The 22792-nt window shown below is 53.7% G+C and overlaps 4 protein-coding genes across 6 annotated transcripts; 2 read left to right on the top strand and 2 right to left on the bottom strand.

The window, feature by feature from the left end:
* Positions 1-1064: 1064 nt before the first annotated feature.
* dhx30 (DEAH (Asp-Glu-Ala-His) box helicase 30) lies at positions 1065-9650 on the top strand. Its single transcript, XM_062482508.1, has 20 exons — positions 1065-1256; positions 1463-1593; positions 1679-1789; positions 1962-2131; positions 2224-2332; positions 2469-2618; positions 2697-2849; positions 2972-3442; positions 3558-3941; positions 4106-4184; positions 4279-4383; positions 4629-4804; positions 5266-5472; positions 5586-5667; positions 5838-6031; positions 6223-6382; positions 6836-6993; positions 7118-7221; positions 7379-7518; positions 9209-9650. Exons 1-20 carry the CDS (start codon positions 1091-1093, stop codon positions 9451-9453), a joined length of 3495 nt encoding a protein of 1164 aa, XP_062338492.1. The 5' UTR covers positions 1065-1090; the 3' UTR covers positions 9454-9650.
* A 301-nt stretch (positions 9651-9951) lies between these two features.
* Positions 9952-13925, bottom strand: LOC134037157 (alanine aminotransferase 1-like). 2 transcript variants are annotated; one of them, XR_009932492.1, is made up of 12 exons: positions 13799-13925; positions 12759-12997; positions 12583-12672; positions 12365-12473; positions 12090-12223; positions 11759-12002; positions 11564-11643; positions 11343-11479; positions 11076-11245; positions 10774-10929; positions 10527-10639; positions 9952-10251 (listed from the first exon to the last, which is right to left on the bottom strand). XR_009932492.1 is itself a non-coding variant. In XM_062482511.1 (12 exons), exons 2-12 carry the CDS (start codon positions 12861-12863, stop codon positions 10161-10163), a joined length of 1434 nt encoding a protein of 477 aa, XP_062338495.1. In that variant the 5' UTR covers positions 12864-12997; positions 13799-13925; the 3' UTR covers positions 9952-10160. The 2 variants fall into 2 exon arrangements, 1 of the variants encoding a protein (XP_062338495.1); XM_062482511.1 differs by having other exon boundaries at positions 11076-11250.
* A 78-nt stretch (positions 13926-14003) lies between these two features.
* LOC134037158 (ranBP-type and C3HC4-type zinc finger-containing protein 1-like) lies at positions 14004-17016 on the top strand. The gene is made up of 9 exons (XM_062482512.1): positions 14004-14261; positions 14623-14797; positions 14942-15046; positions 15206-15347; positions 15451-15541; positions 15659-15944; positions 16060-16169; positions 16277-16384; positions 16469-17016. Exons 1-9 carry the CDS (start codon positions 14004-14006, stop codon positions 16517-16519), a joined length of 1326 nt encoding a protein of 441 aa, XP_062338496.1. The 3' UTR covers positions 16520-17016.
* Positions 17017-17340: 324 nt separating this feature from the next.
* On the bottom strand, positions 17341-22713 carry gpaa1 (glycosylphosphatidylinositol anchor attachment 1). Of its 2 annotated transcripts, none has more exons than XM_062482509.1 (13): positions 22561-22713; positions 22144-22306; positions 21768-21947; positions 21472-21583; positions 21138-21285; positions 20792-20893; positions 20479-20675; positions 20065-20261; positions 19732-19885; positions 19433-19504; positions 19059-19255; positions 18323-18493; positions 17341-18120 (listed from the first exon to the last, which is right to left on the bottom strand). In XM_062482509.1, exons 2-13 carry the CDS (start codon positions 22215-22217, stop codon positions 17877-17879), a joined length of 1848 nt encoding a protein of 615 aa, XP_062338493.1. In that variant the 5' UTR covers positions 22218-22306; positions 22561-22713; the 3' UTR covers positions 17341-17876. The 2 variants fall into 2 exon arrangements, with proteins under 2 accessions (XP_062338493.1, XP_062338494.1); XM_062482510.1 differs by having other exon boundaries at positions 22144-22255; positions 22561-22664.
* Between the last annotated feature and the right edge of the window lie 79 nt (positions 22714-22792).

The following is a 22792-nucleotide window of genomic DNA, read 5'->3' on the forward strand; positions in this document are numbered from 1 at the left end:
AACCTGCCGTACAGTTAGAAATGTGAACCTATACATGAGGCCAGCAGGGGTGAAACCATTCATTTATTAAAGGGAACGTCCAGAGCTGGAGTGAGGGAAAAACTCACATAAACTTAGATTAGTTATACAATACACATATGGACACATATACACACATTATCACACACTGGGACTGACCAGTGTGATTCGAGTAAGGCTCAGGCTGTGTGTGTGTGTGTGTGTGTGTGTGTGTGTGTGTGTATATGTGCCTGCGTGTCTGTGATTCTCTGTCCCTCGTAGAACAGTCCAAGCTCCTCTGCCTGCGCTCACACACAGCCATCAGCTCCATGACCCGGTCTCATTGTGGGAGAGCCAGCGCTCTAGTCTGTCTGTCTGCCCACCGCCTCATCATGTCTCATTGTAGGAGAGCCAGGGCTCTGTCTGTCTGCCACCGTTTCACAGCTCCTGTGTCTGTCTGCCCATTCCTGGAGCAGTCTTCTGCTGCTCCAAGGCATAGCGATGTGTTTCCTCGACAATATCCACAACCAATTCTTCAGTAAACAAGTATCTTGAAGCACTGCATCCCAGTTGGAGCTGCAGCAGGGAGAGTTTGCATTCCAGACCGTATCCTCGAACAAAACTGCAAGTCCAAGGTGAATTAACTCAGCCCTCCAGCAGGTAGAGCAGACAACCTCCATCCATGACTTCCTCCATATAAGCTCCATCGCCGTGTGACCCTCGGGAGTATTTGGCCTCAGGGTTAGCAATTGGCTACCAGATCGGGGGGAGATCTTCTCCATATTCGCTGTCACTACTTGATCTATTAAAAATACCTTCATGTCTGAATGTATTTAAAAAAAATCTTATTTCTTTGTTGGGATCTCTTGGGATTGACGCGAGATCTCTGATAACCGTTTGTACCGCCAACATCTTCAAATAGCCCAGTATTACACTCAGCACACAAAACTTTTTAATTTGTAGTAAAAAGATTGTGCTACTAGTCTGTGTTTGTGTGTTTACTGTCTGATGCACACTCCTGAACAAAGGGTGGCGATAATGCACCAATAAGCTGAATGCCAACTACCGTAAACCAAAACGAAGAAAAAGAAAGATGGCGCTACCCGGCACAGTACTCGTGCAATTTAGAGCGTTATGCAACCTTGGTTTTTATTCCAAAAGCAAAATTGGATTAAATGTTAGCAGTAGTGTTAGGTGGTACAAGACAAAAGCTCGTACCTTTCAGGACTCAGAAACGCCAGCAGAGCCAACTAAACGGGGTGAGCTACAATGAGTCACATAACTGCCTAGATCAGCCAGGTCACCATCACAACTGCATGTAACCTCAAGGACAAACCAAATAAATATGCCTCGTAATAATTATAGTGTTGATAAGTGTAAAGTTAGTATTTAACGTAATACCTGCGAATTACAACATGTCCCATTTTAGTCCGATTGTCATGTTTCCTTATTCGTGCCCAACCAGGTAACCCCAAACTCTTGAAGGAGTTTCCTGAGCCGAAGGGTTTGCTGAACAATGCTATTTCCCGTTCACTTGGAGTGTCAGACCTCTCTAATCTCATACAGTATCACTGCACAGAAAATGGAGATGTCAAGGTCAGTATTTATGTAAACTGCTCAGTTCACCATGAGGCCATTTCTCCTTCCCATTCATGGTTGAACATTTTGTGTTTCATTTCAGAAAGCCACTGTCACGGTCTTATGGCCCACCAAAATTGAGGTGGAGGGCTTTGCATCCAGGAGACTTGATGCTGAACGCTTTGCTGCTGCAGCTGCCTGCCAGAAGCTGAAGGTAGAAAAGACACCTGGTGACTCTTGGGATCTAATGAAATGTTTCTGACCGTTATAGAGAAGGATTCGCCTCAGGCTTCACTGCACTCTATTGTACCTTTTTCTCTTACCTTTCATCTCCTTGCCCCCTCGCTCTCTCTCCCTCTTCCATACACACACACACACACAACCAGGAGTTGGGGGTGCTTGGTCCAGATAACCAGCTGCCCAGAAAGGGAGCCGGACGGGGCCGAGGAGCTCGGCCGTCTGCCCTGTTTGATGCAGAGGAGGACCCTGTCACAGATCAGGTCCACATGTCTGGAGTCTCCCAGAGTCAACCCACACACCCTCAACTACTAACAAGGTATTAAGGATGTTACTGGAAAATAATCGTTTTAGGATGGGGTTCAAATCTGTGTTCGCTGTTTGTTGAAAAATCGGTTTTGGTGTCTACAGGTCAACTGAAGAGGACACCAGTTTGTATAAGGCTCTCTCAATGTTTCCCCAACCGAAAGCTCTCCTGGCCAGGGTTATCCAGGTGGCCACGTCCTCCAACTCTTTTAGGGTGTGTATTTCTCCCTCTCCTTCGTCCACACGAGCAAGCACACAGAGTCTGACTGTCTTATGAATCACTGGAGGACCCAATCATTAACTTCACTTCCGTATCCCCGCCCTGGCGTGTTCAAACGTTTGGGCTCCAGGAGCTGGTGCAGTACAAGACAACCGGAGGGAAGACGAAGCGATGCGAGCTGACTGTCCGGTGGCCGGAGAACCTCACCTTTGTGGCCTCGGCTGGCCGCAGAGTGGAGGCGGAGAAGCGGGCGTCCGCGCTGGCCTGTCTCAAGCTGAAGGTGAGGTGACCAGCAAGTTTCCAGGGGTCCCCGTTTCTCAACAGGCCTCCCCTGACGGCAACCCTTAAACCTGTGTAGGAGATGGAGCTTCTGGACCAGGAAAACAACCCTCTGACTCACGCCAGATACCACAAGGAGCAGGTGCGTGAGGCGGGGGAGAAAGACCGGCGGCCCTGCCCCCTGGAGATACCCGAGTACCTGCAGGACAGGATGAGAGAATACCTGGCCGAGGTCAGTTCCCCTGCTTCTCTACTCTGTAACGTGCCGTAGTCTGCCTGGCTGCTCGCGGCGGTACCCACCGTACCACCAGACCGGCTTAGCCATGCTTGTTGTGCCCGTGTTGTGAACGGCAGTACCCGGCGGCGTTGGAGGTGAAGAGGCTGTGGGAGGAGGAGGAGGAGAGGGCCCAGCGGAGGTTGAACCAGCAGGACCGAGAGGAGGAGGACGACCTGGTGACCGACGCCATCACAGGCCGGCCGCACCGGCCTCTCTCCGTGTCCGAGGCGGAGGAGCTCTCCGCCGACCTCCGGGAGGAGTGGGAGAGGGCCAACCCCAGGCTGGGGGTGGAGCTCCCGGTCGACGGCCACCGGGAGAGGCTGGTGTCGGAGGTGGAGGCCTCCAGGGTGGTGGTGATCGCCGGGGAGACGGGCTGCGGCAAGACCACGCGCGTCCCACGCTTCCTGCTGGAGGGGCGCGTGCGAGGGGGCCAGGGGGCCGACTGCAACATCCTGGTGACCCAGCCCCGCCGGATCAGCGCCGTGTCCGTGGCCCAGCGGGTGGCCCACGAGATGGGCCCCGCCCTCAAACACTCTGTGGGCTACCAGGTGAGTCTGGAGGATTGCGGGTAAAGCCGGGGAAACCGCTCGATCGGGTCACCGCAGGGGGTCTCTCCCGAACGGCACCTCTCTCACCCCCTCCTCCCCCCCTCCCCTCCCCCAGGTGCGCCTGGAGAGCCGTCCCCCGGAGCACAGCGGGGGGGCCCTGCTGTTCCTGACGGTGGGGGTGCTGCTCAGGAAGCTGCAGGGCAACGCGTCCCTGCGGGGGGTCAGCCACGTGGTGGTGGACGAGGTCCACGAGCGGGACGTCAACACGGACCTGCTGCTGGCCCTGCTGCGCTCCGCCCTCAGGGACAACCCCCGCCTGCGGCTGGTGCTGATGAGCGCCACCGGGGACAACGTCAGGCTGGCCCAGTACTTTGGAGGCTGCCCGGTGGTCAAGGTTCCCGGGTTCATGCACCCGGTTCAGGACCGCTACCTGGAGGAGGTGCTGGAGGAGCTGGGGCGGCCCCCCCCGCGCCCGGTCAGGGCAAACCCTGAAGGACGGGTGAGGAGGGGGGGGGGGGGACTCGAATGACTTGGACTTGACCAAGACGTGCATTTCATCCAAATTGTCTGTGTGCTTTTGATAATCTGGCGAAAGTACTGTTTATGGAGTATTGCGAGACAACCTGAGCTCGTCTTCAGCGCGTGTTTGTCTTGTTCATTCAGGAGCCGAAAGACGACGCCACGCCCAACCTGGACCTGGTGGCTCACGTGATCGAGCACATCCACAGTCACGGGGAGCCAGGTGAGGCAACGTCTCAACGCCAGTTCCCCTGCTTCGAACGCCCCCCCCCCAAAATCTCCCCTTCATCCCCCGGTCTGCTCCTGTCCTCCCCCAGGGGCCGTGCTGTGTTTCCTGCCCGGCTGGCAGGACATCAAGGCCGTCCAGGAGCGTCTGGAGGAGAGGCCGGCCTTCCGCTCGGACTCCCACACCATCCTACCACGTAAGAGGCTGGCCCACCACTGTCCTCTAGATTTTCCGATGTGTCCCTTCTCCAGCTCACCTGATTCAAATGAGTGTTCGTTATCAGGCTTCCACAGAGCTTGATAACGACCTCTGAATCAGGTGTGTTGGATAACATGGAAAAGATACAGGACAGTGAGTCCTGAGGGCCAGGATTGAACACCCCTGGTCTGGACTACATGAGCGCTCGCTAGGTTTGAGCCGTCCTCCTCCTCCTCTGCCCAGTACACTCCAGTATGTCCGTGGCCGACCAGCAGGCGGTGTTCCAGCGCCCCCCGGAGGGCCGGAGGAAGATAGTCCTGGCCACCAACATCGCCGAGACCTCCATCACTATCGATGACATCGTCCATGTGGTGGACTCAGGCTCCCACAAGGAGCAGAACTACGACCCCCGGACCAAGGTGGGTCATCTCTGCACCCTGGAAGATCGATTTTTGGGGGGCATTTCTGCCTTTTTTATTATGTTTATGGTGACAGTATGGAGAGACTGGATAAGCAGGGGAGAAATGGAGGCCATGACAGAAAAAAAGGTGTATTCAAACCCAGCAATAATCCCTCAGACAGTTTGGTACGCGCACTAATCCAGTGAGCCACTGGGGGGCGCCACCTGTTTCCTGGGGGCTTCATGTTTTGGCTACCCGCAATGTTTTGGGGCTATCTCGTTGTTATGATCAGTGACCTATGCAATTTGTAAAGCTCTCTCTTGGAAGTCGCTTTGGATAAAAGCGTCTGCCAAATGAATAATTGTAAATGTAGAAAGGAACGGAAATGAGTTGAGGCCAATGGCGTATTATCGAAGGTTCATCACGATAAACGTATCGAAGGCCACGGTTCAGCTGCGTAATGTTTGGGGTCCGTGCAGGTATCTTGTCTGGACACAGTGTGGGTCTCTCGCTCCAACATCACCCAGCGCAGAGGGAGGGCGGGCCGCTGTCAGCCCGGACACTCCTACCACCTGTTCCCAAAGGCCCGGCTGGAGAACATGAGCCACTTCCCTGTGCCAGAGATCCTACGCACCCCTCTGGAGAGCCTGGTGGTACAGGCCAAGATCCACAGCCCTCATCTCACGGTGGGTGGTGAGGACGGGGGGGGAAAACCTCTGATATAGGGGTGCAAAGATATTCTTTTTTGTTGCCCCTACCTACTTAATGTTGAGATATTGTGCTGGTGTGTTTTGTGCAGGCGGTAGATTTCTTGTCCCAGGTGTTGGACAGCCCAGAAGAACAAGCGGTGACTGATGCAGTCCGCAACCTGCAGGAAATCGGTGAGAGAAAAATACATTTGGGTTGGGGTCGAAAAATCCAAACGTTTGCATCCAGGATAGCAGGTTTCCGATCACGTTTCAAATGGAACTCCGTCCGAGGTCGTCTTGATTGCTGCTCTGCATGCTCAGGTGACCTTCCGTGACTCGGCTCCAATCCGCCCTCTCTGCAGGGGTGCTGGACACCAGCGAGGCCCTGACGCCCCTGGGGGAGCGCGTGGCCTGCATGTCATGTGACCCGCGGCTGGGGAAGGTGCTGGTGCTGGCGGCAGTGTTCCGCTGCGTGCTGCCCCTGCTGTCCGTGGCAGCCTGCCTGACCAGAGACCCCTTCCACAACAGCATGCAGAACCGAGCCCTCGTCTCCAAGGTACCACTTCCCCTCGAAACCCCAGCCTACTCCCCTCTAATGGCACTCTGTGTCGATGTTTCAGAGATGAGTCGAAATCCTTTCAAAGAAACTGTGCTGGAACGTGTACTCCGGGTGAGAGAATGTGGCTTTGCGAGGGCGAGTGACGGTATGTCGTGACCCTGCGTGTCGTGTCCCTGTGTTGTGTCCAGTCGAAGAAGGCTCTGAGTGGCTCCAGCCACAGTGACTACCTGGCCCTGAGCCGAGCCGTGGCCGGCTGGAAGAGGGTGCTCCGTGAAGGAGGCCGCGAGGACAAGCAGGACTACCTGAACCAGCACACGCTGTCTGGAGCCAGCCTGCGCTTCATCCACGGTGGGCCACGACTCACACGACACACACACACTGTCACACGACACACACTGTCACGCGACACACACACACACACACTGTCACGCGACACACACACACTGTCACACGACACACACACACACTGTCACGCGACACACACGCACTGTCCCAGCCCAACAGCACGTTGACACAACTTTAGCGATCCCAATAAAGTCGTACCCAGTCCATACACTCAACTGAAAAACTCACTGGCAAGGGGTTATATGTCAAAGGCACAGATCAGTATACTATGGTCAATACATTCAAATGAATGTATAAAACATTTGATATAACTGTGTTTAACGAATAACGGTCATTTCAAATGACGACTGTCTGTCATTTAAGAGCCTCACAGCAGATTCCACACACACGGGTGTCTGTGTTTCCTGGTGCTGTGTATCTGTGCTGACCCAGCTGTGTTCTGTGCGCCGTCCCCAGGGCTGACGTCCCAGTTCAGTGAGAACCTGTACGAGGCCCAGATGGTGTCGGCCTCCCCCGACTGCCAGAGGCCCTTCTCCCTCTACAACCAGCACAGCCAGCAGGAGGAACTCATCAAGGCTGTGCTGCTGGCTGGCCTCTACCCCAACCTCATACAGGTGCCACACACACATAGCATGCACACCAGTCCGTACCTAGGATTTACTCACAGCCTGTCTAGGGGCTGTTTTGTGTTGTATCGTGTCACGGTCACTAACCCTCCTCCAACCGTTTGTGTCCCAGCTGAAGAGGGGCCTGGTGACCAAAGGAGGGCGCTTCAGGCCCAACAACCTGGGCTACCGCACACAGAGCGGCCCTGTGCATCTCCACCGCTCCTCAGTCAACAGGTGTGTGTGTGTGTGTGTGTCTCTTTCTCTTCTTCCCTCCCACCCACCTGTATCTATATTGGGAAATGTTTGGCTGCACAAAGCTTTGGAGGGAAAATGTGCTGTGGACCAATCAGCAAGTGAGGTGTGTTGACGAGCTCCCGCCCGTGTTTCCCAGGGGGAGGGAGGACCTCCCGAGCCGCTGGCTCACCTTCTTCACCGCCGTCAAGTCCAGCGGCCAGGTGTTCATGCGCGACTCCTCCTCCGTGCACCCGCTGGCCCTGCTGCTGTTCACCGACTGTGACATCACCGAGAGAGGTAGGCCCCCCCCCCGCGCCCCACCGAAACAAGACTTTTCAAAATTACCCCCTTGGAGCCATACTGAACAAGTCTGCGTTCAGAAACCATGTTTCCGTCACGCCCTACAAAGCAGGCCGCTTCAACTAACCTGTCCCCCCCCCTCCTCTTTCCCCTTCCTCTCCTCTTCCCCCTTCCTCTCCTCTTCCCCCTTCCTCTCCTCTTCCCCCTTCCTCTCCTCTTCCCCCTTCCTCTCTTTCCCCTTCCTCTCCTCTTTCCCCTTCCTCTCCTCTTTCCCCTTCCTCTCCTCTTTCCCCTTCCTCTCCTCTTCCCCCTTCCTCTCCTCTTCCCCCTTCCTCTCCTCTTTCCCCTTCCTCTCCTCTTTCCCCTTCCTCTCCTCTTTCCCCTTCCCCTCCTCTTTCCCCTTCCTCTCCTCTTTCCCCTTCCTCTCCTCTTTCCCCTTCCTCTCCTCTTTCCCCTTCCCCTCCTCTTTCCCCTTCCTCTCCTCTTTCCCCTTCCTCTCCTCTTTCCCCTTCCTCTCCTCTTTCCCCTTCCTCTCCTCTACCCCCTTCCTCTCCTCTTTCCCCTTCCTCTCCTCTACCCCCTTCCCCTCCTCTTCCCCCTTCCTCTCCTCTTTCCCCTTCCCCTCCTCTTCCCCCTTCCTCTCCTCTTTCCCCTTCCTCTCCTCTTTCCCCTTCCTCTCCTCTACCCCCTTCCTCTCCTCTTTCCCCTTCCTCTCCTCTTTCCCCTTCCTCTCCTCTTTCCCCTTCCTCTCCTCTTCCCCCTTCCCCTCCTCTTCCCCCTTCCTCTCCTCTTTCCCCTTCCTCTCCTCTTTCCCCTTCCCCTCCTCTTTCCCCTTCCTCTCCTCTACCCCCTTCCTCTCCTCTTTCCCCTTCCTCTCCTCTACCCCCTTCCCCTCCTCTTCCCCCTTCCTCTCCTCTTTCCCCTTCCCCTCCTCTTCCCCCTTCCTCTCCTCTTTCCCCTTCCTCTCCTCTTCCCCCTTCCTCTCCTCTTTCCCCTTCCTCTCCTCTACCCCCTTCCTCTCCTCTTTCCCCTTCCTCTCCTCTTTCCCCTTCCTCTCCTCTTTCCCCTTCCTCTCCTCTTCCCCCTTCCCCTCCTCTTCCCCCTTCCTCTCCTCTTTCCCCTTCCTCTCCTCTTTCCCCTTCCCCTCCTCTTTCCCCTTCCTCTCCTCTACCCCCTTCCTCTCCTCTTTCCCCTTCCTCTCCTCTACCCCCTTCCCCTCCTCTTCCCCCTTCCTCTCCTCTTTCCCCTTCCCCTCCTCTTCCCCCTTCCTCTCCTCTTTCCCCTTCCTCTCCTCTTCCCCCTTCCTCTCCTCTTTCCCCTTCCTCTCCTCTACCCCCTTCCTCTCCTCTTTCCCCTTCCTCTCCTCTTTCCCCTTCCTCTCCTCTTTCCCCTTCCTCTCCTCTTCCCCCTTCCCCTCCTCTTCCCCCTTCCTCTCCTCTTTCCCCTTCCTCTCCTCTTTCCCCTTCCTCTCCTCTTTCCACTTCCTCTCCTCTACCCCCTTCCTCTCCTCTTTCCCCTTCCTCTCCTCTTTCCACTTCCTCTCCTCTACCCCCTTCCTCTCCTCTTTCCCCTTCCTCTCCTCTTTCCCCTTCCTCTCCTCTTTCCCTTTCCCCTCCTCTTTCCCCTTCCTCTCCTCTCCCCCTCCTCTCCTCTCCCCCCTCCTCTCCTTCCCCTCTCTCTGTCCCAGTGCTGGGGGACCGGGTGGAGGTGTCCTTCCCGGGCCACTCCCTGTTTCGCTGCGAGCTGTCCGCCCCCACCTGGGAGCTGCTGTGGGAGCTCCGCACCTCCATCCAGACCATGGTGCACCGCAGCCTGAGGGCCCGGGGAGACGCACACACCCAGGGCCAGGACGGGGAGCTGCTGGCCCTGCTGGTGGAGCTGCTCCACAACACAGACTCCGACTCGCAGCAGGGCGACAGCGAGGTGGACTAGTGGCACTTCAAAAATACCCTTTGATTTGGACGGTGAAGTTCTGCTTCCAGCCTGCAGGGGGCCCTGCCTGCGTGTCATGGACATGGTCAACGGATACAGAAGAATCAAGTCAACAGTTAAAAAAAAAAAAAAAAAAACTAAGAAACAGTAGTGTGATTTGTAAGCTGGAACATGAGGTAGAGGGATTACAGAATGTTTGGATGGCTGCCCTTATTACTAAACTGTCTCTGTTTGTCCTGCATCATGCTGTCATTGCTCCATCCGGCCTTGAAGGCTGTGCACTAGGTCAATGCAAAGCCTTGTAGACTTTGAAGCGTGAAATAAGGCAGGTGAGGAAATCCATTTGCTTTGAGTGGGTTTTGAACTTGGTATTTGCTTTCTTAAAAGCAGGAGTTGAAGAATTGAACTCTGTTAATGAGTATGGTGAGATGGGAGGAGGTGAGATTGTACATTACTTGACCAAGTGGAAAAGAACTTCCTTCAATGAAGACGTCGTGGTCAATGGAAAAACAATATAATTTATTGTTGCAAATTATTCATCGTATTTAAGTGATATATGAATGTCAAATACATTTTAAAACACTCATTGGTTTGTGTGTGTGATTCTTTCCATAAAGCCAGAACTTAGAAACGTGATGTGGATGTTACTGATTGATCACAGGGTTATAGTGTGATGAGGTGCTGGTGTGTCTCTGGCAGGTTGCTGCTTAGGAAAAGTCCTCCGTGAAGCGCAGGTGGAACGCTGTCAGACGTCTCAGGGCCTCCTCCGCCCTCTCCACCGATGTTGCCATGGAGAGCCTACAAGGACATGACACGGTAAAAAAAAAAAACAGGGTCATCAGGGTGCCTCATTGATTCGCTGTTCAGAGGTCTATATGAAGGTTCTTTGGTCAGTCAATGAGACACTATTGTCATTTAGGGGATTGTCCAAAAACTACTCCAATATAATGAAATTCTGTTATGAGAATTCTATGTAATGCTTTGGGTAGGGATGGATGTTGGTTTGGGTGGGCCAGTGAGACAGTTGATGGTTGTACTGTATGTAAAGACTGACTGGTGACAGGAAGAGGTACCTCAGATGATGTGTCCCTTCCAACTGCCCATGCTCACACCCCGGTGCCACACACAGCCCCTCCTCCTCCAGCAGCATGGAGCAGTACAGCAGGTCAGGCTCCAGGCCAGCCTCCTGAACGGTCAACACAACCGCACAACAAAGAAATACTTTCCATTGTACTCCCCTCTGCTCAGCTGTTAATATAGTCAACCATCTAACAGGAAATGGCCCGTGTGTAATGATGTAACGTTTGTCCGTTGTCTGACCTGGGCCTGTTGGACTGCTCTGGGTGGGAGGTGCAGTCTGGGGAAGACGAAGGCTCCTCCCTCCACTGCCTGACAGCTGACCCCCGGGAGGCTGTTGAGGACCTCCAGGGCCCGGCCCATGTTCTGGACCAGCATGGCCCGGATGGCCTGGGTCTCCTGCAGGTGAGGAGAAAGAGCCCCCAAATAACACCAGCTTCCAATAAACTATCGGGAGATGCATTGCTAGTTATGGAAACGAGACCGAAAAACGGTCATTGCTTTTTGGAGGTGATGTCCCGGGATGGACAGATGATCCGGCCCACCTGAGCGTAGACGGGGTACGAGGGCTCCCCCGGCCTGGGAGGTTGAGCCATCAGTTCCAGGGCCAACTGGCCAGACACAGGCGCCCCAGCATCGGTGGAGAAGAGGGTGTGGACATAGTCTATGATGCTGGGGTCCAGGTTTACCAGCTCCACATAGCCTCCTCGCAGACCTGCCCTGGGGGAATGAGAGACAGTTGGATACAAGTTCTTGCACAGTAGTGCCGGTTACAAATGATTGAATCGGTGCTCGGGAGCTATTAAACTCACTCTCCCATGAAGCCTTTGGATGCTGAGTGGAAGGAGGCCAGTTCCACTGTGTGAGAGAAGGGGGGGCCCATCTCTGCCAGGACTCTCTTATAGGAGACAAACGTATTACCTTTCCCAAACATCATGTCTTGATACACCTGAAGACAAAAGACAAAAAAGTTTGTCAGGCTTCATTTGTGAGGCTTTTATCAGGTAACTTTCAACCCAACACCATCCATCACCTCATCAGCCATTAGGAAGAGTTTCTTCTCTGCAGCGAACCGGATGACTTCTTCAATAGACTTCCTGCTCTGGACATGACCTAGCGAAAATCCATTTGTGCATTTGTCACGATTCAAGAAGCGAGGTAAGGAAATGGAATAATAGAGAGGCGAAACAGTGATCAACAGGACCAGAACAGGGTCGCAACACATCACCTGTGGGGTTTCCTGGGTTGATGACGTAGAGCACAGTGGGCTTGCAGCTGCCCTGAGAGGCCCGCAGCGCTCTATGCAGCTCCTGTGTCTGCAGCTGCCAGCCTCGGCCCTCGCTGAGGTAGTAGGGCACAATGGCAGCTCCGAACGCCTCCAGGACCATGGTGACGCTTCGGTAGCCAGGTACTGGAGTCAACACACCGGTCGGGGGCAAGCCTTCACGATGGACCAGCAGCTTGAGAACTTTCTAGAGCGGAAGAGCAAAGGTGAATGGGAGTGGCCTTCATTATGATGACGGAGGATGATGGAGGAGGAGGGTGATGGCGGCCGGTACCATGATTGATCTCTGGGAGCCAGTGGTGATGTAGATGTTGTCAGGGTTGGATGGTACACCTCCATCTCTCTGACATATGAATCTTGCTACACTTTCCTGAACATGACGTATGCCACTTGTGGCTGTGTAGGAACCTACAGTTTAAAGACAGACAACAGAAGCGAAAGAAGCCTACTGAACAAAAACAGGCTTTATACGTTACCAACACATCACACGAAACAGTCCTGAACCGTTCACCCCTCACCAGTGAACCTCCCCATACCAAACTCTCTTACCCACACTCCCTCCCTCACAAGCACCCAGCAGTGTTTGAGCCCTCTCTCTGACATCGATTGGAAGTTTGTCACTGTGGACAAGCTGTGGGTAATAGCAGGCTGCAAGAACCTGAAATACACAACAGACAGACAGGATGTGGGACAGACAGACGAGCCAACGGCAACAGATGGAAACATGCTTTATTAGAGCGGCAGTTGCTAAGGACAGACAGCTTTACCTGTCGAACAAACGACAAAGGCCTCACTCCTCCTCCCTGAAGATCACCCCAGAAGACATTCGTCAGGTTTTTATAAGGCTTCTTCGCACCCTAGCGGAAACATGGAAGACAAACCAGTTGCAGCGGGTTTCAAGTGGAATTCCGATGTTGGAACAGGAGAGCCGGAGGAGACTCACGTGTCTGAGCTCCTCTCTGAGCTGCTCCGCTCGCCGGACGAGCCTCTCCAGCTGCGACGGCCTGATTCTCCTCACATTCTGATTGATCTCTCTCAAGAGGGTCATGTTGTAAGGCTCTATCTTCTCTTTAAGATCGTCCGTAGTCCAATACGTCTGGTCCCCTCTGGCCCCCTCTTCTCTACAGCCTGCCTCTGTGATGCTCCCTGACAGGGTCGTCTATAGGGCTCCCAGCTGTATTTCTGAGGAGAGAGAGAGCAAGTCACAGATTCTCTCCTCACCGGTTTGTGACTGACTTCGTTTCTAGGTGTTCAGTTAGTCACAGGTACTTAAAGGGACGTTTATCATTAAGGACATTGAGCTGAATTGAGTGTTTTTGGTGAGTAAATGAACACCCCTTGAAAGACACACATTAACACGTAGCTTATATATGTCAGGCAGTGAGGTTTAGACTTGAAACAGTCTGAGAGACACACTACAAGGGATTATTCATTCTCGCTCGCTCACTCGCTCAATCACTCGCTTGCTCACTTGCTCACTCGCTCACTCACTCACTCGAGAAATGTAGTCACAACATTTATTTATTTCTACATTTACTGATCACATATTGAGACTAGACCTGCCTATTAGGTATAAAGCGGGTGCCTTCAGCCTGAAAAATCCAGCATGTATGTTTAGTAATCTGAACATAGTAAGGTTTTTGTAAATCAATATCAACTATTTGTTTTGTGAATTATTGTACAATAAATATTTATTGCAAACGGAAAAAGTTGTCAAATTGTCTCAATTTGGTGGGTATTGGGAGATCTTGAAATCAACAGCAGCTGGGTATGTACTCTAAGACCCAGTTTCCCAGACATGCCTAGTCCTAGACCAAAATCTTTTTCAATGTAGATCTTCATTGAATTGTTCTCTTAATTTAGCACTAGGCTAAATCCATGTGTGGGAAATTTGGCCTCATAGTTGAAGCAGGTCTTTGCACGGACCGTTATGTTAATTGTTTAGCGGTAGAATCTTGCATCGGAAGTAAATAGAGGACGTACATTTCTACTTCCTGTTTTGATTTCCAGGTCGGTTTCGGTTCTGGTTGTCAACAGGGCAGTTAGCGATCCTCCATTCTAGGCACCAGCTAACAACAATCTAACTACTAGCTATGAAACTACATCTATTTACACACAGGTAGGCTGTAGAATTACTCTTTCTCAACGATCCGCTTTGACACCTGTCGTTCCGAGCGGTGTGTCAGAGATGGCACTGAGCTCTGGTGGATGGGCTCCTACACCCGTGGCAGCCCCGTCCCAGGTTGCGCACGGTGGGCCTCCAATGGCTAGCTGCAATACCGTTTTAATGTCGGTACGCGTGTCTGTTTGCCATTCGGGTATTCGGCCGCTGTGTCTCCCTGGAGCTGGTGATGAAGCTCTTCGTCTTCAGCTTAGCATGGACCCTAGCCGGGCTGGGGAGTTTAGGCTAGCTCTCCGAGACTCAAGCAGAAGCGGCCGCAGTGTGGTAACAATTTTCTTACACGAGTTTTAGACGATTTTATAATTACATGGTTGAGTTAATTAGTCATATTTACTTACAAGTCGATCATGAGTTGATTATCATCTGAAATAATAATATGTATGCCCTGTAACAGTCGAACGCCCTACTACTACTCTTAGCAGTGTGGCACATCCACATTTACTGTAGCAAAAAAATAAAAATAATGTTTGTCTTGCCTCATACATAGCAGTCACAGTTGGAAAGTACCAGACTACATACTGGATAGATTCCTTTGTAAACGAATCCAAGTAAGCTCATAAGTTTTGTGAAGAATACAAATGTCCACATACAAAGGTAAACATGGCACCTTCCTTTACTTTCACAGTTCATAGCCGAGTTTGATCTGCGCTCTGTGCAGTATGAAATCAAGTCTCCCCGCTGTCATGAGATGCGTCTGGCCACGCCTCCACACGACTGCATCCGTTTCAACTTCCGCTGCGACAGAGAGGCTCAGGAATGGGCCACTGTGGTGATGTCATCACTCAGAGAAGCTCACAGAGGTCAGTGGGACAACTCTCTCACTGTCCCGTCTCTCTTTCAGCCCCTCACCCTGCCACTTGTATTCCCAAATTCTGGGAATCTGGTCTGAGAACACTACCCTCAGTGTTAGAAACCGTGGTCTGAACCCTTGCTTTCTTTTTCAGTGGCAAACAGTTCCCCTCATCCTCTGGATGACAAGCCGCAGAAGCAGCAGCAGCAGCACACAGCTGCCATAGAGCAGTGGAGTTCAGCCTCTTTACCCCTCACTGGTGAGGCCCTTCCTCCAGCCTGCCTGGCCCTGTCTTTGCTCCCACAACCGCAGAACACGTGAAGAACACTTCGATCTGTATCTCACTGTATCAGCCTCCCCCCCCCCTCTCTTTGTCTTTCTTTCTCTCTTTGTCTTTCTCCCTCGCTCTCTCTGTCAGAGGAACTGTGCTTAGAGCTGGCCCGGGCGATCGAGGCAGGCGACACCCAGGCCGCCTCCCAGCACGCGTCTTCCCTGGCCCGGCAGAAGCCGTCCCTGACCATCCAGCTGTCTGAGAGGAGCTACACTGACGGAGAGATCAGGTGAGGCGGCCCGTCCGGGCCGGGGGGGGGGGGGGTCTGTCCACAGCAGCCGCTGCTGTTCTAGCTAGCACGCGCTAACGAAAGCCTCCCGTCTGTCCTCCAGTTTATCCGTGGCCGTGGAGGACGTTTCCTCTTCCTGTTGCGTGACGGTGAAAGTCTTCCCCCACATGACCGTTGCGGCACTCAAGCAGCAGGTGAGAGAGGAACTGAATCTCGGTTTTATTCAAGTCAGTCTCCACAAGCACCCCTCAAAGAAGCAGAGCCGGCTCTCTTCCCTTCAGTCTGTGTAAAGAGAACGCTCTCTGTGGCAGGTGTTCCTGGAGTATGGCTTTCACCCCCGGGTGCAGCGCTGGGTGATTGGCCAGTGCCTGTGCACCGAGCCCAGGTCGCTGGCCTCTTACGGGGCGCAGAAGGACGGGGACACGGCCTACCTCTACCTGGTCTCCGCTCGCCACAGCCGCCTCACCCGCCAGCTGTTCCAGCAGGACCAGGAGAGCGCCCTGCTGGCGCCCCCTCCGCCCCCCAGCAACGGGCCCGCGTCCCAGGACTGGAGGGGCTACAGCACCCTGCCCTCCAGACTGAGCCACAGCAGCCAGGGTGGGGGGGGCAGAGTGTTACACACGTTCCCCCACACCCCCCATCCCCTATTGTCTCTCTCTCTCTTCCCACCATGTTATGATATATATAACAGTCCTATTGTGATTGGTCGTAGGGAGTGGAGGCGGGGCTGAGAGAGCGGGTGCGGCCGAGATCAGGGACGCCCTCAACCTGGAGACGCTGCAGCTGAACGACAAACCACCCAGTAAGAGTGGCAAAGCCCAGGTAAGGGCCGGTGGGGCTCCAACCAAACCCCTGTTCCCAGTCAGGAACGCTTCTGTTAGAGGAGTTAGTCATGGATGCTACAGTCATTCTACCCCTTCACCCCGCAGACTGAATGGGCCTGTCCCTCGTGCACCTTCATCAACAAGCCTTCTCGTCCAGGCTGTGAGATCTGTGCTACGGCCAGACCCGACACGCGCAAGGCCCGCATCCAACAGGTAGGTCACCTGACTGCAAGTCCATATTGGCAAGTCCACTTCCTGTATTTGTCCAGTGACTCAGCTTGAATTCCTGTGCTTTAGGAAAAGGGACGGAAAGAGGACCAGGGAGAGGTAGCTGTACAGAGTAGCTGACTGCCCGTCGCCCAGACCGTCATTCCCTGAACAGAAGCCCGACGCACATACGCACACACTCTCTTTGTTTCCTCTCTCCCTCGAACACAAAACTGGAGGCGGTGTCGCAGCCAGGATAAACCCACAGAACTACTGACCATGTACTCACCCTCGTGCAGCGACAGGCCTGCTGGCGGTCAGGTTGTCACGATGCTGCAGGCTCCTACTGAGCTACGGCCGGAAGGGTGTCAAGAGGATGCCTCCGTGTCTCTCTCTCTGAGGGTCACTCTGTCTCCGGGTGCAGACCGTTTCAATATTTATTCTAAAGGGGTGGGTCGGGGTTGGATGATATGTGCTGTTGCCTAAGAAGCAGACTATCCCAATATTTATTTTAAACACAGAGGGGTCGATGCCTCACTTCTCTCCCCTCGTTTTAACACCAATGAAGATGAGAGGATGTCATACGACTAGTCGGCTGATGAACATTGACATGCTAGGTGAGGTGAAGAAAGAAAAAGGGCCAACATTTATTGTTGGGCACATTGAGAGGAACATGCTTGCTTTTAGGGCATCGGCTGCAGAAGTTGACAGGGTTTTCAAAGTGCTTTTATTTTTATAACATTGTATTGTGTATTCTCTGTATCAGAATGTCTAGAGTTATTGATGTTCATTCGTTTGACCTATTTGCCATAAGTTACTCTGAACTGTGATTGTGATGGAATGATTTGTTTCGTCAGAACATAATACTGTAACCGGTGTTAACTGAATAAACACATGTTCATAAATTGGCTCTTGGCTTCCACATTATTTATGGAAATAAATGTGAAACTCAAATGAAACTACCGGTCAGTTTTCAGATTTATTGGTTTGGCATATAAATGTGGTTGTGCACAGAGGGCTCAAATAAAGTTATCAAAACAAACTAATATAAAAACATTAAAAGCAAAAGATGTTTGTACAGTGGATGAGTGGATACGTGTAACTTAGATTCTCCAGCGTCAGACTGAGAGAGTTGTCTGGTATCACGCCTGTGGGGCCTGTACCCCCCCCCCACCCCAAACAAACACATTGATCATATAAATAAAAACCAGTGCCAGCATTTTCCCTCTGCTATCCAAACCCCCAACACCACCCCACCCTTTTTTTTTTTTTTATGCGCTCGAGCATTTAACCTTTAACCCCTCAACCCTATATGAGTGTCTGCATACAAATCCAACCAAAGCATTCAACTCCTTCCCCTGTCCTCTTCAGCCAGTCGGGTCATCTCCTCCCTTTCCTGGGAAGGCCCAGTCCTCAGCCCAGCTCGGACAGCCTGCAGCTGGAGAGCCACCTCCCCTGGCCCCGGGTCTGGGATGGCTGTGGCTGGGGCTGGGGCAAGCTACTTCCAGAAGAGGATGTTCCAGAGCAGCAGCCAGCAGGGGTAGACCAGCAGGGCCAGCAGAGGGTAGAGCAGCGAGCCGTACAGGGCGTGGTCCAGGATGCCCTGGGAGATGACGGACAGGTAGAGCACCCAGCCCTCCAGCAGGGACACGGGCATCTCCTGCAGCTCCTGGAAGAGGAACACGCAGAACAGGAGGGTGCAGCCGGGGCTCAGGACCACCATGAGGAAGGCAGACAGAACCCTGGAGGGGGGAGAGAGAAAGTGGGGGGGGGGGGGGGGGGAAGAGAGAGAAAGAAAAGAAAGGTGGGAAGAGAGAGAAAGGGGGAGAGAGAGAGACCCCGACAAGGACTTAGAAAACAAACGACGCCGAAGAGCATCACTGAACGAGAGACTGCTACCAAACTGAAGAGAGAGGGCACAGCTGGTGTGTGCGAGAGGCTCACTTGGGCACGTGTGGGGTGATGAAGGCGGCCAGGGGCACCAGGGTGAGGGCCAGGATGAAGCCCAGGGAGAAGTTGATGAGGGCGGTGCAGCTGAGGAGCACGGCCAGGTACAGCACAGCCACCAGCTTCAGAACCTTCCAGCCCTGCTCCGTGCCCTCTCCCGACACCAGCCTGGAACACACACACACACACCACCGCAGCTCAGCACCCTGTATGCTAGTGTGTGTGGGAGAGAGAGAGAGACCATGTGTGAAACGTGTGCGTGAGCTAATGAGGTGTGTGTGTGAAAGAGAGACCAGGTTAGATGTGGACTCCTGTGCTGGCATGTGGAAGGGCAAGTGAGATGTGTGTGTACCAGTGTATGTCTGTGTGTGAGACCGGCTAAGGTTTGTGCGTGTGTGTGAAACCAGGTGAGGGGTGTGTGTGTGTGTATGTGAAACCAGGTGAGGGGTGTGTGTGTGTGTATGTGAAACCAGGTGAGGGGTGTGTGTGTCTGTGTGTGAGACCGGGTGAGTCGTGTGTGTGAAAACCAGGTGAGGGGTGTGTGTGTGTGTATGTGAAAACCAGGTGAGGGGTGTGTGTGTGTGTATGTGAAACCAGGTGAGGGGTGTGTGTGTCTGTGTGTGAGACCGGGTGAGTCGTGTGTGTGAAAACCAGGTGAGGGGTGTGTGTATGTGAAACCAGGTGAGGGGTGTGTGTGTGTGCGTGCGACCAGGTGAGGGGTGTGTGTGTGTACCGGTGTGTGTTGTGTGGCAGGGCTAGGCCGGCTGTGTAGATGGCGATGGCCGTCAAGACCACCGCCTCGGTCTTGGACACGGGGAAGTGTTCCACCGCAGTGTCCTGAGACAGGATGGGCAGGGTGTAGAGGGCCACGCCCGTCATGTGACTGATCACCACCGGGGTCAGTATGGACAGAATCCCAGGGCTGGACGCCTGCGAGCCAGGAGGAGAACGAGAGGAGAGGAGGCGGGGGTGTCGAGACAGACAAGACAGACCAAGAGGGGAGAGAGGGGTCAAAGTTCCGATCTGATTCATCTCCCATCTCCATGGGTCACGGCTCCTTAGCATGTCCCCCAGGGCAGGCGGACAGGAGGGGGGAGTGTGACTGACCTGCTCTGCCTCGACCTGCCCCTCCTCTGTCCTGGGGGCGGCGGCACCCAGCTGGACCCACAGGTCCAAGGCCTACACGGGGGGTTAAGGTCTACAAGTACAGGGCTACGCCCGGATGGTAGCAGCGGAACTAGGGAACATGCACACGCGCAAGCATCAAAGCAAACAACTCAAACCACCCAAACCCTCACAACACCCAAACACACACACACTGCAGTTTGCCTGTGAGGCAGCCTGTGAGGCAGCCTTCAGTGGCGGTGCCGTGGCGTCCTCAGCTGCTGGCGCTGGGGGGAGGATACACGCAGGACGAGGATGAGGGCCAGGAGGCCAAAGGCCGGCATGTAGTAGCCAATGGAGACGAAGCGAGAGAGGGAGGGCATCAGGTAGAAGAAGTAGGACTGGTGGAGACGCTCCAGGAGGTTGTTCAGCTTCCGGTACATTCCCTCCAGGAGCCTGGCGATGAGCCCAAACACACACACACACATCAGGAGACTGCGCATTTAGTAACTTACATGGAGATGGGTATAGCTCAGTGAGTGTAGAGTACGTCTGCAGATTAAGATCGCTTTGGGTTCAAACAAAAGCTAACCCCCCCCCCCAAAGAAAACGACATGTCAGCTCTGGGTCCTGACCTGCCGATGGTGGTGATGTCCGTCTTGTACTGCCGGAAGCTGTTGATGCCTCGCAGGGTGGCCGCCTCGATGTGGTAGCGCAGGAAGAGGCCGTGGTCCCCCCAGGGCCGGCCACTGGCCTGCTTCAGCACCATCAGGCTCATGGTCTGGACGGCGTGGCTGTAGCCCGATGCCGTGTCCCAGTCGTTCCTCTGGAGCTGAGGACGGGAGGCTAGGGTGAGCGACAGCCGTCTCCACCACCGCTCCCTCACAGGACATGACCAGGCCGGTGCTTAACCGGGTCAGCGAGCGTATCCCATATGTTTAACCGTGAGGGGCCCCGGGTTCAATTCCATCCACCCGGGGGGCAATTTTCCTGCTCTCTCGTCTCCATTGACATAGATCATGCAGAAGGAAACGTCCGCGTGGTCCTACCTTGCCCTGGATGGTGCAGAGCACGCTGATCTTCTGGCAGAAGGCGTGGAAGAGGTTGGCCAGGTCCAGGTTGGGCAGCTGTCCGTTCAGTCCCTCCAGGACCAGGTCCATACTGGTGATCTCATCGCTGCTCAGCTCCAGCGACAGCGCCGCCTGGATGGACCCGCCCCGCCCCTGCAGTGGCGACCAATCCATACCTGAGGGACAGGCGCGACGGAGGGGAGGGAGCGGGGGGATTTGAAATCAACGCATTCTTTCAAAAAGTTACAGGTGTGAGTGTGTGTGTGTGTGTGTGTGGGGGGGGGGCCCTCACCGGTGGTGTTGGTGTGGTGGTATCCCTCCAGCCAAGCCTGCGTACCGATCAGGTCATGCTCGTTCACCAGGAAGATGATGTCCTTCGCCCAGAAGATCTGGCCTGTTGACCAAGACACAACAGGCTCTTCATCAACATGAGACACTGGGGTTCGTAATAGTATTTCTACTTCAGGCATTGGATGTTGGATGGGTGTCCCGATCCACATTTCAACTTAAATATGTCTAAAACACCCAACTGAAGGCTAATGTGTGGGGCTAGTAGAGTAACTAGGTGTCGAGGAGCGTGTACGTGTGTGAGCATGTGTGTGTGTGTGCGTGCGTGCGCATGTGTGCATTGTACTCACTCCTGAAGTACTGGGCCAGGCCGAGCAGGAGCCCCACTGCCTGGTTGTTGCTGTTCCCGGGGCTGCAGGGGGCAGTCAGCACCAGGGCTTCAGTACGAGGCGCCCTGGGGGCCCGCAGGATGCCGTACACGTTGGTGCCACGCACCATCTGACCCACACAGGACACAGAGAGAGGCCAAGGGACACTTTAGGGGGAAACGTAGGTACCTGAACACTAGTGGACTACAAAGATGGCCGCTACATGAGGTGCGGAGGGCTGCGTGTTCCTGTGTGTTATCTCTAACATTGCCTCATTGTACACGTAGGCTCCACGTTTCTCCCATCGCACACTCACGTATCTCTCTTTGTTTTCATCGGGGAAGGGCAAGGTGCGAGTGAAGCTCTGGGTGAACACCTCCAGCCCCCGAGCCTGCATGGTCTTCACCAGCCAGTCCACCGGCATCCCTCTACACGCACACACACACACACACACACACACACACACACACACACACACACACACACACACGCACACACACACACACACGCACACACACACACACACACACACACACGTCAAGAGTCGGGACAGGTCTGCTAACACTGGCTGGGTTAAGAGTTTTGCTGGTAGAGCTGGCTTGTCTTACTCACCCTGCCTTCCTCTTGTGAGCGGCAAATTCTTTGCCCGTGGCCAGTGCCCTCTCCCCAGCTGGGAAGCGTTCCTCCACCATGGTAGAACCCATGGCGTTCTCCGACATGTAGGTCCGCAGCGTAAATGGCTCGAAGGCCAGCCCCATGAACCAAGCCACGCCCGCCATGTAACACACCACACTGAAAAGAGAGGCATGGGTTCAATTCATATTGATTCATGTAGTCGTATAATTTCACACACTAGCATATACCTGTTTTTGATGTTTAGGCAGTGTAACGTTTTAGTGAAAAGTGCATATTATTTTTTTTTGCACCAGGCAACATCCCAAGCATTCAACAACATCCCGTTTTATGAATGACAAGATGAGTTATTCACCAGATTGGAGCGTTGAGGCGGGTAAGGAGTTTGGTCAGGGCGCGCCTTCTGTTAGGGTCCGACAGGAGACCCATGGTCCAGTTCCAAGGGTTGTCTCAGCGCAGGACCCTGGCTGGGGCAAGGGGGACACAGTGTGGAACGACGCTTTCTTAATGCACTTGCACTAATGGTGAAAGAACGGAAGAGGATGGAATAGCCACATTTGACAACACGAATTCACATACACACAAAAAAGACAATCACATTGATATAGAAAGTACGGTTGGCTAACGTGCAAGCTAACTAACTACCGCGCAAGCGAGCATCAAACCTAACGCAAGCTTCACATATCTGACAGATTGTGACTGGTAACGGGTAAGATATGTTAATTAGATAAACGTTCATTCAGTTTTAGAAACAGAAATACAATCAGCCTACCTCGCTCACAGCAAAACCGGTAAACCACCAAGGGTTTTTGCAGGTGCAGCTGTTTTGGCCGCTGGTCTATAACGTGATTTCCGTGTTCCCTGTCGGAACTACAATACTGCGTACCAATTTCCGTAGAAGCAAAGACGAGATCTCCCAAATTAAATTACCGGCGGTCTGACACAAACAGCGATTGTGTACACCACACGTGAACTGTTGAAACGTTCATAATTTTTGATGCATG

Source organism: Osmerus eperlanus, chromosome 16 (genome assembly GCF_963692335.1).
Source record: "Osmerus eperlanus chromosome 16, fOsmEpe2.1, whole genome shotgun sequence".
NCBI classification, from domain to species: domain Eukaryota; kingdom Metazoa; phylum Chordata; class Actinopteri; order Osmeriformes; family Osmeridae; genus Osmerus; species Osmerus eperlanus.

Bases quoted from the DNA above. Each gene is read 5' to 3' on its own strand.
- LOC134037158 (XM_062482512.1), top strand. From the start codon at position 14,004: ATGGCACTGAGCTCTGGTGGATGGGCTCCTACACCCGTGGCAGCCCCG. The intron at 15,348-15,450 runs GTGAGGCGGCCC...TCTGTCCTCCAG, and splicing joins TACACTGACGGAGAGATCAG to TTTATCCGTGGCCGTGGAGG. The intron at 16,385-16,468 runs GTAGGTCACCTG...CCTGTGCTTTAG, and splicing joins GCAAGGCCCGCATCCAACAG to GAAAAGGGACGGAAAGAGGA.
- dhx30 (XM_062482508.1), top strand. From the start codon at position 1,091: ATGGCGCTACCCGGCACAGTACTCGTGCAATTTAGAGCGTTATGCAAC. The intron at 1,594-1,678 runs GTCAGTATTTAT...GTTTCATTTCAG, and splicing joins CAGAAAATGGAGATGTCAAG to AAAGCCACTGTCACGGTCTT. The intron at 6,994-7,117 runs GTGCCACACACA...TTTGTGTCCCAG, and splicing joins TCTACCCCAACCTCATACAG to CTGAAGAGGGGCCTGGTGAC.
- gpaa1 (XM_062482509.1), bottom strand. From the start codon at position 22,217: ATGGGTCTCCTGTCGGACCCTAACAGAAGGCGCGCCCTGACCAAACTC. The intron at 20,894-21,137 runs GTGAGTACAATG...CTTGGTCAACAG, and splicing joins CCTGGCCCAGTACTTCAGGA to GCCAGATCTTCTGGGCGAAG. The intron at 18,121-18,322 runs GTGAGCCTCTCG...TCCCCCCTCCAG, and splicing joins ATCACCCCACACGTGCCCAA to GGTTCTGTCTGCCTTCCTCA.
- LOC134037157 (XM_062482511.1), bottom strand. From the start codon at position 12,863: ATGACCCTCTTGAGAGAGATCAATCAGAATGTGAGGAGAATCAGGCCG. The intron at 12,673-12,758 runs GTGAGTCTCCTC...TGTTTCCGCTAG, and splicing joins TCAGAGAGGAGCTCAGACAC to GGTGCGAAGAAGCCTTATAA. The intron at 10,930-11,075 runs GTGGGCCGGATC...CCTCACCTGCAG, and splicing joins CGTACCCCGTCTACGCTCAG to GAGACCCAGGCCATCCGGGC.